The sequence below is a fragment of the Paramormyrops kingsleyae genome, chromosome 14, assembly GCF_048594095.1.
Source record: "Paramormyrops kingsleyae isolate MSU_618 chromosome 14, PKINGS_0.4, whole genome shotgun sequence".
NCBI lineage: Eukaryota > Metazoa > Chordata > Actinopteri > Osteoglossiformes > Mormyridae > Paramormyrops > Paramormyrops kingsleyae.
The window spans coordinates 15049332-15062409 of NC_132810.1; the positions used below are offsets into that span (position 1 = coordinate 15049332).

A 13078-nucleotide genomic window follows, 5' to 3' on the forward strand; every position below is an offset into this window, starting at 1 on the left:
GAGAGGGAAGGGGACAAGAAACAGTGAGAGGGAAAGAGATGAGAGACAGTGAGAGGGATGGGGACCAGAGGGGGTCCACCTTGGATAGATTTTACCAACTGGTGAGGGGGGGTAGGCAGTTTTACTACCTGTCTATGTGCCTGTCTGCATCTACCTTAGCTTTCCTTTTTGTTTCATGTTCAAAGGCGTTGCACATATCTTTGACTTCTGGCTGTGTTGTTTCCTTGGTGACACTGGGCGTGCGTGTGTGTGCGTGTGTGTGTGCGTGTGTAACTGTGTGCGGTCTCCGACCCCCCTGATCACTGGGTCGGTTCTGTCCCACAGGTGTGTGACTGGTGTAAGCACATCCGCCACACTAAGGAGTATCTGGACTTTGGCGCCGGTGAGCGCCGCCTGCAGTTTTGCAGTGCCAAGTGCCTGAACCAGTACAAGATGGACATCTTCTACAAGGAGGCCCAGGCAGCCTTGCCGGGGGCACTGTGCGGCACGGGACACCCCGCCATGGAGGGCAAGCCCGACGGCAGCACGGGGGTGCAGCTGCTCACACCCGAGTCCTGGAACGCCCCGCTGGGCGAGCTGCGGCGGAAGGCCCCGTCCCCGGCAGGCGTTTGCTCCACCCCTGGGCTCTCCGCTCCCAGCTCTGCCTCTCCGTCTGAGCCTGGAGTCGCCTCGGGCCCTTCGTCCTCCTCCTCGTCAGCCAAGATCCCCACCCCAGGGCCCCGGCCCCATGAGGGTACTAGCCTGCCCCCCCCCATGCCCGCCCTACACCAGGCCATGGGTGTGCCGCCGGGCAGCCCCCCCATGGTGATGACGCACCGGGGTCCCGTGCCACTACCCTTCTTCATGGAGCACCAGATGATGCAGCAAATGCGGCCGCCCTTCATGCGCGCCCCCCCACCTCACACACCGGGGCCCAACAGCCCTCTGTCCAATCCTATGATACCCGGCATCGGACCGCCCCCACCCCCAGGCCCACCCAATGGCCCACCCCCCCGAAGCCTGGGCCCCCCCCCCAGCCCCATGCACAGGCCACTCCTCTCACCCCACATCCACCCACCGCCTGCGGCCGCTGTTCCCATGGCGCCCCACCCAGCAGCCCACATGCCCGGCCTGCCATTCCCCCCGGTCAACATGATGCCCAACAGTCACCTGCCCGTGCCACCAGTGATGAACTTCGGCGTGCCATCTCTAGCCCCGCTGGTGCCCCCCCCCACGCTACTGGTGCCCTACCCCGTCATAGTGCCGCTGCCGGTACCCATTCCCATTCCCGTGCCCATCCCTTTCAGCCCCAAGGCCTCAGGCGACCGCCCCGGTGACGGTGACGCCATTCCCAGCGCCTCCGGGGAGGGGGGCGAATCCAAGGGCCCTGGGCTGTTTTCCCCTGGTCCGCCCCCCGGGGACGCCGGAGAGCCCCGGCAGGGCCCCTCCAATGCCAGTGAACTGTCGCCTGGCCTCTCTGGCTGCTCCTCTGGCCCCGAGCAGGACCGGACTGCCGTGGTCGACCTGACCGTGAAAGTGGAGAGCCCGGGGGGCTCTCAGTGTTCGCCACCCGTGACCAAGCCTCTGACCACGCCCCCAACTACACCCCTGGCCACACCCTCTACCCTTGAAGGTGTGATAGACTTGACGCTGGGTCGGCGCTCACGGCTGCAGCAAGTAATCCAGCGGGCAGCGCCCAGCACACAGGTGAAGGCGGAGCCAGAGTCCCACCCCTTCCTTGGTGAGACCGCAGGGGGGTGTGGCTATGCGGAGGCCACAGGCGACAGGGATGTCTGCAGCCCCTCAGACCCCATTGCCCTGCCTTGCGGTGACCCCGCCTACTGTGCTGCCGCCAACAGCAATGCCCCGCCCACGCTCCAGACGTTACCCCACACCCCGCCCAGCCCAGCGGCGCCCTGCAACGTCATCGTCAATGGCACCCGGTCGCCGGACGGCGGGCCTGCCAGGAGAGCCCCGCCCCCAGAGGAGCCGGCACTCAGCGAGCTGGAGTCGGCGAAGGAGAACACCTGCACCAGCGCGGAGCGGGATACAGGTAAGCGGGCCCCCTCGGAGGAGGCCGGGGCCCCTGGGGACAAACAGGACCCCCGGGCCGCAGACGAAGACCACGCCTACGCATTGCCCGTGCTGCCCAAGGCTGGCTGCGTCATCCAGCCTGTGCCAAAGCCCGCAGACAAGAGTGCGCTGAGCCCCTGCGGCATCGCCACGGCCCTCCCCGGCAGCGGAGCCCCGGACCTGCAGCCCCCGCCAAAGAGGAGGTGCCTGCGAATTCGCAATCAGAACAAATAGAGGCAACAGGTTGGTCTTGCTGCCCTCGTGCGTGCTCTTCGTCTGGGGGGTGGGGGAAGGACCCCCCCTCGTCTCATTCCTGTCACTGCTGTATTTATTATCGTGCCGCTTAAGCTGACACATTAATCCAAAGACATGGCCGTGTCACCCTCCTGCTCTGGGGGCAGGACCCCACCCCCTAAAAAAACACGTTTATCAGCTCTTGATCTGATAAGACACATGTATTACGTGGTACAGAATTAAACATCCATTCGCTGCTGTACCTCAAGTCTGAGCACGCGGGTTTCTGAAAGGATCCCATGCCTCAGGGCCCCCACTCTGTCCCCACTTTGTCCCCACTCAGTCCCCATTCTGTCTCTGCTCTGTCCCCACTTTGTCCCCATTCTGTCTCTGCTCTGTCCCCATTCTGTCTCTGCTCTGTCCCCACTTTGTCATTCTGTCTCTGCTCTGTCCCCACTCTGTCCCCATTCTGTCTCTGCTCTGTCCCCACTTTGTCCCCATTCTGTCTTTGCTCTGTCCCCATTCTGTCTCTGCTCTGTCCCCATTCTGTCTCTGCTCTGTCCCCACTTTGTCATTCTGTCTCTGCTCTGTCCCCACTCTGTCCCCATTCTGTCTCTGCTCTGTCCCCACTCAGTCCCCATTCTGTCTCTGCTCTGTCCCCATTCTGTCTCTGCTCTGTCCCCACTCAGTCCCCATTCTGTCTTTGCTCTGTCCCCACTCAGTCCCCATTCTGTCTCTGCTCTGTCCCCATTCTGTCTTTGCTCTGTCCCCATTCTGTCTCTGCTCTGTCCCCACTTTGTCATTCTGTCTCTGCTCTGTCCCCACTTTGTCCCCATTCTGTCTCTGCTCTGTCCCCATTCTGTCTCTGCTCTGTCCCCACTTTGTCCCCATTCTGTCTTTGCTCTGTCCCCATTCTGTCTCTGCTCTGTCCCCATTCTGTCTCTGCTCTGTCCCCACTTTGTCATTCTGTCTCTGCTCTGTCCCCACTCTGTCCCCATTCTGTCTCTGCTGTCCCCATTCTGTCTCTGCTCTGTCCTCATTCTGTCTCTGCTCTGTCCCCACTCAGTCCCCATTCTGTCTTTGCTCTGTCCCCATTCTGTCTCTGCTCTGTCCCCACTCAGTCCCCATTCTGTCTCTGCTCTGTCCCCATTCTGTCTCTGCTCTGTCCCCACTCAGTCCCCATTCTGTCTTTGCTCTGTCCCCACTCAGTCCCTATTCTGTCTCTGCTCTGTCCCCTCTCAGTCCCCATTCTGTCTTTGCTCTGTCCCCACTCAGTCCCCATTCTGTCTCTGCTCTGTCCCCACTTTGTCCCCATTCTGTCTCTGCTCTGTCCCCACTTTGTCCTCATTCTGTCTCTGCTCTGTCCCCACTCAGTCCCCATTCTGTCTCTGCTCTGTCCCCACTTTGTCCTCATTCTGTTCCGACTCTGTCCCCACTGTTCCCCTGTATATGTGTGGGGCTGCTGTCCCACAGGGCTGGGACACAGGGGGTCTATCCTGCTATACCGTGAGCCCTCAGCTTGGCCCTGGTGATGCTTGAACCTGCTCGCTTTTTGCCCCGGGGCTCTTTCCACTCTCTGAAACGTCGCTCGAGTTTCTGGTGAGCAGCCACTGCCCCCAAATCCCCAAAGCTGCAGAAATTTCATGTTGAGAAGCTGCTGCGTTTGGTTCTGCTTCCGCTTCTTTCGTTCTTTTCTTGTCCTGCGTTCCATCTTCTTGCGGGGGGGCCCGTGTAAGGGGAGCCGCCCCCGTGTGCGTGTGCATGAGGCGGATCCGTCTGCTCCTGTTCAGCATGTGGATCAGGGGGTCCCTCTCTGTCCCCACCCCGCGGACCCCTTTGCTGGGGGGGCCCAGTTAGGACACCGGGGTACAGTCCCAGTCCCCAAACAGTAATGAGAGGCAGGGGCCTGGACAGGATTCCAGTCCATTGAAGGGCACAGATACACACGCGGACATGCACAGACTTCTAACCCGCTGACCCCAATCCGATCTCCTGTGCTTCAGAGCAAGCAGAAGGTCAGCTTGGCATAAGAATGTGTTTTTCTAAGGAGCCCCACCCAAAGCTACAGCAGCAGCGCCCCTGGAGCTCGGCCTGGCTCTCTGCCACTCTGTGCTCCTCTGCTCCCCCCACTGGTGTACCCGAGCCGCCCCCTCCCTTGGCCTGCACTGTGTGGTTTCCTTGCACTGTACCCTTTGACCTCTGACCTTTCCCATCTCTCCTGTTGCAGCTGTGATTAAAGGCAGCGTTTCACTGACGGGATGAGAACAGATGTGCCAGCCCAGTGCCACTGCCCCCGCCCTGCCCCGCCCCACTGAAGACAACACCAGCGTCCCCCCCCTCCCCGAAGATACACACCCCCACTCTGCCTGCAGCTGCTTGCTACCGCCATCTCAGCTGAGCTTTTTGGATGCCGTTGCCATCACCCACTGCCTGCCCCTGAGCTGCACTGGTCTCACAACATCCGTCCTTTGACCTTTGACCCATTCCCCTCTCCCCATGAGAACCCTAATGACGTTCCACCTCACAAGACCTCCACCCCACCCCTCGGAACCGTCCAGGTCTGGTAGGTCAGCTGTCCCGGCAGGCCGAGGGCTCACCTACCGACGGCATGTCGTCATGGAGACGGGAGCGGTGGGATGCACGTCGATGCACAGGAGGGTCACGCCAGGCCACTGGGAGTTCATGCACTTTTCACATGCGGTCTAAACATGGTCTGTACTATAGAGAGAACAGCCCCCTCATCTCACAGATGCCGCATATTCTGTGGGGGTGGGGTTAGTGATAAGTGATTCATCGAGGGAGCCTGTGAGATGCAGGGACTTATGGGTTACTGGCCTGACTGAGTGCCAAGGATACTTGGTGGATGTTTGATCTTCTCTGCGTTCCTTCTTCTCCTTTCCAGGAGCCTCGCCACCCACAAGAGCACACGCACACACACGTGCACACACGCGTGCACACACACGTGCACACACGCGTGCAGGTCCACACACCCCCACCACTGTCTGGAATAGAGCGGTTGTTTTGAATAAACTTCTAAAAGGGGTAAAACAATCTGTGGGAACATTTGCCCTCCACTGTTAGAGGAAGGAGAAGAAAAGGCTGAGGGCTGAAATTTCAGCCCTGGTACGCAGCCCCACTTCCTCAGACCGTGGGGGCCCACGCATGCCGATCGGAGCAGTCCGGACAGATCCACGGGCGGCTCTGTGCTCCCATTTCACTGTTTACTTTAGTGCTTTTGTGGTTTTTGGAGACATGTGCAATTAAACTGTCACCCACTGAGTCAAGGATAACAGGGTATGGGCAAACGCACGCAGACCTCACCAGCAAGCTCACCGAACTCACAGCCCTGCCGGCCCCCCGCCCCCAGTGCGCACTCCCGCCAAAGATCTGGTACGACGCGGCTGAGCAGGGGTGGCTCGTAGCTTTAAGTTACCTTGTGCCCCCAGTCCGATTAGAGCTCGCTGCTCACCAGCCTGATTCATGACGTTACACTCTAAAGCTCTGGGGAGCAGGTCTCACGCCACGCAGCAGTGGCGCATGCTCGCCGTAGCCCCCTGGTGGCCAGAAATACCTCTCGCCATGCTCCACGCGTCCCGCTCGGTCAGGTGCTAAAAAGTGTCATTTGCAACTGGTTTTGGGGGGGGGCGGGGGGCGTAGAGCCCTAGAGAGCTGAGGGCAGGGGTGGCACAGGAATGGAGACACTCGCATTCCCTCTGAAAAAGACGAACAGGCACATCTCACAGATCAACAGGCAGGGCGCCATCGCTGAAGATAGTTTTACTTAGACAGTCCTTGAGATGAAATGTCAGTTCTCCCCTCAGATACTTCATACGCCTTTGAATAATCTCCCTCCTTACCACTGCCAGTATTATCCTCCAGTCGTCCTGAGTGTCAGATGCTTTCCGGCTGAAAGAGAAAGAGTTTGGTGTAATTAATTCAATATCGAAGGCGATTTCTGACACCAACACCTGTTCTGAAATTTCACTTCCTCTGTTACAGCTCCCAGCATCCCCTGGGGCATTCGTGACCGCGCAGATCGCCAATGCCAAATGTCTGTTCCTGAGATTTATTCCGTGCGTAAGTCAGCGACCTTGCCTGCGAAGACGAGACACCAGATTTATCAGTATTATAATTTATTCCTCTGTATCGGCGTAATATAATTGCTGTTCCATTAATGAGTCGGGAATTGAAATGGGAGCGTGACCGTTCTTGAGTGGCTGCCAAGCGAGCCGTGCCGGCCAGGACGCATGGCTGACGCAGTGCCATCCTAAACGCCGGCGCGTGTAACGGCGGAATGCCGCGCGTTACCATGCCGGCCAGGAAAGCCAGCGAGTTTTTCCTGTTGGTGTGAAATCCAAAGAAAGTCGCGTCCAGAAGATGCCCAAATAGGGGATTGTGGGAGCTTGTTAAACACCCCGGGGGTCCCAGCCAGGCCCGGTCCTCCAGTCTGCTTGTGGGGGGGGGGGGGCAGAAGTACCCCCTAGCCCCCGCCTGTCCCCGTCTCTCCGTCTCCCACTTTCCAACCTTGGATGCCAAACAAAGAGCAATACAGCTCAGCTGACCCCCCCCCCCCCCCACCCCGACTGGCCGACTTAGATTTCATGCTGGTTTAATTTGTTTTTTTTTTTCACTTGAGGTCTAATTGTTACACATTTCAGCCATCTCCCCTTCAAACTCGGCTCTCTCACTAATGTTTGATTTTTTTTTTTTGTTGTTGTGCTGAAACTGGATCTCTGCTGGGGTCTCTACACCCTGAGCATTGGTGTCGAGTTACAGGCACATGGGGGCGCTCTGTGGGGGCTCTGCAAACTGGGGTTGGCTACCTCCCGGCGGCGCTCCCCCCACACCCAGGACCGAAGGGATGCCGTGGGGAGCGCGCAGGTTGCAGGTTTGACGGGGCCCTGCTCGCATGGCGGAGTAGCCGCTTCATGTGCCCCCCCAGCTCCAGCTTTGCTGGGCTGCATCAAGCTCCAGCACAGGGAAACCCAACACCGACGTCCAGATTAGAGAGTGTTGACTCAGAGTGGGCCGTGTAAGCGGAGCCCGGCTGCGCTGCTAGCCGGCATGGCGGCGGGGGCTCGCTTACGCCTGGCGCGCCTACGCCTGGCACGCCTACGCCTGGCACGCCTACGCCTGGCACGCCTACGCCTGGCACGCCTACGCCTGGCACGCCTATCTGATGGCACGCCTACGCCTGGCACGCCTATCTGATGGCACGCCTACGCCTGGCACGCCTATCTGATGGCACGCCTACGCCTGGCACGCCTATCTGATGGCACGCCTACGCCTGGCACGCCTATCTGATGGCACGCCTACGACTGGCACGCCTACGCCTGGCACGCCTATCTGATGGCACGCCTACGCCTGGCACGCCTATCTGATGGCACGCCTACGACTGGCACGCCTACGCCTGGCACGCCTATCTGATGGCACACTAATCACCATTTTTCCTCCTTCCTCTTTTCAGCTGCCCCTGTAGCTCTGAGGCGTGCTGGGCTGGGGAACTTGTGTCCGCACACGCACACGCACATGCATGAGGGGTGGGTCACGGGGGCCACGCCCAACAGCAGAAGCCCCCCCGGCTGGCGTCACCTCCCCCAGGCCAGCCCTGCGTGCTGAGTAACACTCCGGGTGTTTCTGCAGATGCAGGAGGGAGACTGTGGTGCATGAACACTAGAGATATCCAGCTGGGGGCGCTGTTTGCATGGACTCCACAAATCAAACAGTTTATGTTCCATTCAGCACACCCCCCCGGGGGGTGTTTGGGTAGGCGCCCCCCATGAGAAGCTTGCACTCACTGACACCCCCTTATATATTGCTGATAGCGAATGCATAAGGGTCACATGCTGCAGCGCGTCACTAAAACGCTTCCCCCTAATCAGATCAACACCTCATGTAATCACAATCAGCCTGATCCTACAGGCCATAATAACCAATAAGCACAAACACCACCATACTGGAATGCGTCGCATTGGCCCAGTGAGCTAATCATACCATAGCCGCTCCTCTGTGGTATCTGCGGATACATCTAGACTTACCACCGACAATCCATCCAATTGCAGCCCTGGTCATGACCGACAGATACTATGAACTTGCTAGAGAAGCCAGCAACTCGCTTATTCTAGAGCACATGCATGGTGAACTTTAGCAGATTTTTCGCGCAGGTTGATAGCCAGCCTGGCTAGCGAGGGAGCGCTCGCCTGTGTGCTTGAGCTTACTGAGGTATGATTTTAGGTCCGGGTGGGTACATCAGCACCAGCGCGACCTTGCCCGTGTCACCTGAGCCCTCGGGCTGTCCGCACAGATATAGAACTGAAACTGGAGATTGTTTGTAGTGACTGTGGTTCCTGACAGTCATGGCAGTCTATTTTACACAATAGTTCCAGCAGGTCTTTCTCTGTCCGGCTGCATGGTGGCCCTCCAAACCCCTGTGGTCTGCAGCGCCGCCACAGTCCCCGGCTGGACCCAAGGCAGGTGCCACCGCTTCCTGCTTTCTGAATGGAAGCAGTGAGGCTCATTTGTCTGCAGGGCCTTAGCCCTTCAGTCTGGTTTAGAGTAAAGAGATAAATAAAGACAAACACGTCTGTGTGACACTAAGCTGAGCCATGTGTGCTGGCTGGCTGGAAACCTACAGTAACATAAACGGCCACCAAGTGGGAGCGTTGAGTCCATCCCGGTTTTACCGCGGCTGCCACATCAGGGCGCTGTTCCACATTATCGAGATGCTGACGCTTAAACCCCAAGCTGCTGCCAGAACACGTAAACTGGCAGAAACGGAACACGACGTTAAATTTTGGAGAAGAAGGCATCTTCTCAGGTCCCCGAGGCCTGTGGCTGAGCCTCGTACCAAAACTGTCCCTCAGTCTCCACCTTGATCTCAGCTTAGACATAAATTGCACCAACCTTTTTGATGGAGGGTATGAGCATGGGTCACATGACCTGGTTAGACACCTGGAGGGGCGGCAGCCGCGGGTTTCCCTGTCACTCCGCAGGGGGGGGGGGGTGTGCCTGGGGCCCTTGTTATGCAAAATCCACTGGAAAGTTCCGGAAGGACACACAGACGTTTTTAATGTTACTTCTTATAGGTAATCAGCGAATCTGCCTTAATTTTCACCGGCACGTTCCACGGCCCCCACCTGACGGAGGTGCCAATGATGCTCTGTCTGTTGTTCAGAAAAAAACTCACTTTGTAAAAACAAGACAATAAAAACCGAAACGACTTTGTTATCTCGCCCGTGTTGATGTGTAGATGATCAGCTTTTCTGTATAAAACCCTCAAATTTTGCTAAAGACCCCCCCCCCCAACACACCCTGCCCCTCACCCACACTCCCCTGTACATTGACCTTGTGGTGGACATTTTTGTGTACTTGCAGAACATTTTATAGTATTATTTATTAATGACAAGTGTTTGCATTTGCAAATGAATAAAAAAGATTCTTGGGCAAAGAAGTCTGGATGCAACATAGTTGCACAATGAAGAAAGAGTCTGTTTGCTCAGCTGAGAGAAGCAGAAAGGACAGAAAAAATACCCGTGTGTTTATATTATGAAATTGTTACTATAACTTGTCGCCAAGGTTGCTTTAAAAAGTATGATTTTTTTTGTGTTGTACCTGTATTTGTTTTTTTTTCCAGTGAATTGCTTATTATGACTAATAAACAGAGCAGAACACAGCCTGGTTGCTGCCTGCTCATTGTTCCCTCACACTGGCCGTCAGCGTACCGGCCTTCCACCCTCCGTTAAAAGTCCTTTCCCGGGAATCGCTCAGCTGATATGGGACCTTCCAATTTGCACATATTTGGCTGCGCTCTATACCTTGAAGATCAATCACTTGATTGTTTCGGCCGCGCAAGTCTGAACGCTGCGATAAAAGCATGGTTTAAAACCAATTTTCGTCCAAAGGAAGAATGGGTTTATTGCGCCATCGTGTGGTAGAAGTTAGTAACTGCAAATGGACTATAAAAACACGATTATTCAAAAGCCTGACGTTCAATAACGTACATAAATATTGCTTTTATGTTATTACATGTAGTAGTTATAAGTATTCTTGACGTAAACCTCAGAAATTGTTTGCTATGTGATGTAAAAACATATTTTAAATGTTAAACGGTTAATTTCTTTTTTAAAGTGAATCTAGTATACAAAAAAACCATTAGATTCACAAAGTCACTAATTTAAACCTAGAAAGGATTGTGTAGCTAGTAAAAACATTAAATGTTGCTGACACGCAGAAGACGAAAGGATGACAGATTTAGACCGCGTAACCTGCAGTCTCGCCACTCACGCTTAAAACACATTACATACCTGTTAGTACCAGTACACGCGCACAATATTCCACTCTTGATACGACGGACGATAGACGATATAATTTGTAATACGACACGACGGGGTAAGACAAGTGTCTTCTGATAATACAGTTTTTCTGAAGGTGGTATATGTAGAGAATTGCGGCTTATTGGTTTGGCCGTGTGCTATTTTTGACTAAAGCAATGTTACATTTGCCTCTTTCACGCTAAAATAAGCGCGAAACCTGGTGCGTCAGAAAAGGCTTCCTGCACAGCACTCCGCTCGCTGCCTTGTAAGGCTTGGTTATAAAACTTCCTTCCTAACTTATGTAAATCTTATGTAATCTGACATCCTCATACTGGCCTGTACAGTCCTCCCTGCATCATCCAGCATCTAAAACATTGCTTTCAGATATATATTTTTGATTATTCACTTACTCTCTGAGTCGTGTCGTTGGGTTGCTACACAAAAAAATGTGAAATTTGTGTTTACAATTTAAAATAACAAACTGCGCGAATGCAAATTATTTATTGACAATCAAAATTATGAATAATCGAGGGCGTAGACTGGGTGTGGGGTGTGCAGGGAAAGTCATTACCAAAATTGTGGGAATACCATGTATGTTTTGGGGGGCGGGGGGTTCAGGGCTGGTTTAGTCCCTCCGAATGCTGAACCGTAATGTGAATAATTATAGAGTAATAATTAGCGGAAACTAAGTGTATGCATGGGGTTTGTTGTTATAGTGTTTTGTCTGAAAGGGCTTAAGTGATTTGGGTGTTTTCAAGGGCAACACAGCCCTACTTGACACAGTGCGAGTGGCGGAAACGCCACAGACGAGCTACAATCAGTATAACATCATCCTCCCAAAGGCCCCATACATCATTAGTAAACCTGTCTGGAAAACGCCTACAGCTGCAGTTTCCGTCACAAAACCGGTGTCCTGGTGGACGGATTCCACCACGGTCCTGCGCAGCCTTTTCGGCCGTATTTCCAGTCCACCGACAAAACCTGTTGCCCTTCGCGCTCACACTAGAGAAGCCAGAAACGGAATGAGAAGCGCAGCGCGTTGTACTGCGTTATCATCTCGCGTTTGTCCACGTTCTTGTGCGTCTTCATGCGTTTTTAATGTTGCGCTGTATTAACCGTTTCTATGATTGCACATGATCCTCCCTGGAAAAAGAGGGAGTAAAAATCTCATTAAAACACTTTGGAATGCGTTTGTATCCATCATCAGTGCGCAGTGCAGAGAAATGCGTGCAGCAGTTGTTGGAGCACGGCGTCTCCACCGGGTCCGTGGATGAGAAGAGATGTGTTTTCAAAATGCGCTGTAACGCAGCACACTAGTGAGGACATCATACATTGCTTTCTATGCAATATATGATGTTCTAGCGAATCGCAGAACGCGCGTGTTGATGAAAAGCGCATCGCATCGCGCATAGTGGGAACTAGCCCTCAATGTTGTACGTTTATTCTGCAATGACGCAAAGATTCCAGCAGAGGGCAGACCTAATACAAATCATCTTTAAATTCCGGTCATTTTCCGTTATCAGAAAGCCATGAAAATCGTAAGAGTTGCCGATTTAATAGGTCAGTGGCGTTGCATTCCGAGTCCAGTGGTCTACGTTATGTAAAGAACCTTCTAGGCCATTTTGTTAAATGCAACGGACATGGCGATTTTTCATGCAGATAAACTCGCCATATACATGAATCCCGCCTAATGTTTTGGCCAATAGGTGGAGCTCGACAACCGAAACTACATATAAGGAATTGATTTAATAAGTTCATGATTACAATAAATGATAGGCAACGTAAATCAAAGTCAAATAAGATGTACAAGTTACAATGTATACGTTAAAAACACATCTGATCAAATAGTTTAGGCTTATTTAACCTGGATTATTGGGAACGTCAGAGTCGAGCTGTTTAAGGGACACCCTGGATTTGCCCACTGGTTTTTATTAGAGAACAAGTTCCCAGAACAACGGGCACCGTGGACAGCCGGATTGGATTTTAAAACCTCGGAAAATGTGGGATACGGACGGTGTAATCTAAAGGAACTCTAATTCGAAATTTTAAAGTGCCCATATTTAGACAACTCTGCAGAATAAAATGAACATTTGATTCAGATACGGGATGCTTTCTCCACTACAGGTTTCCAGCGTTTTTTCCTGCACTACATGTGTTCTGAATTAGCGAGAGCATCGCTATGCAACATAATTATTATAATTAAGCTAAAGCAATCCATTAAAGTGATGTTTTACTGCATATGGTCGGTTTTGCAGCCGAAATGAGTACTGCGACAAAAATTACTTGCGATTTTTGTGGAGGCTTCTCATTGAAAGAGTCCTGGGAAGTGATGTTTACAAAACTCACCTTGATATCGGAACCAGCGCATAGAAGTTAATCTGTAACGTAGATTATTGTACTGTCCGAAGGTTGTGGTGTAAAGTGACAGAGAATGGGTTTGCACTTGGGTCTGTAGGCTAGTGAAGAACACTTTCAGCCGC

At 53.7% G+C, this 13078-nt stretch overlaps 1 protein-coding gene across 13 annotated transcripts in view; it reads left to right on the forward strand.

Moving 5' to 3' along the window:
* Window positions 1–9949, forward strand: part of sobpa (sine oculis binding protein homolog (Drosophila) a) — a 72168-nt gene extending 62219 nt beyond the window's left edge. For all 13 annotated transcript variants that reach the window (XM_023834653.2, XM_023834651.2, XM_072699385.1 and 10 more), the window contains 2 exons: window positions 325–2295; window positions 4514–9949. In XM_023834653.2, coding sequence (XP_023690421.1) covers window positions 325–2286 — 1962 coding nt within the window. In that variant the 3' untranslated portion in view covers window positions 2287–2295; window positions 4514–9949. The remainder of the gene's footprint in view (window positions 1–324; window positions 2296–4513) is intronic.
* Window positions 9950–13078: the final 3129 nt, after the last annotated feature.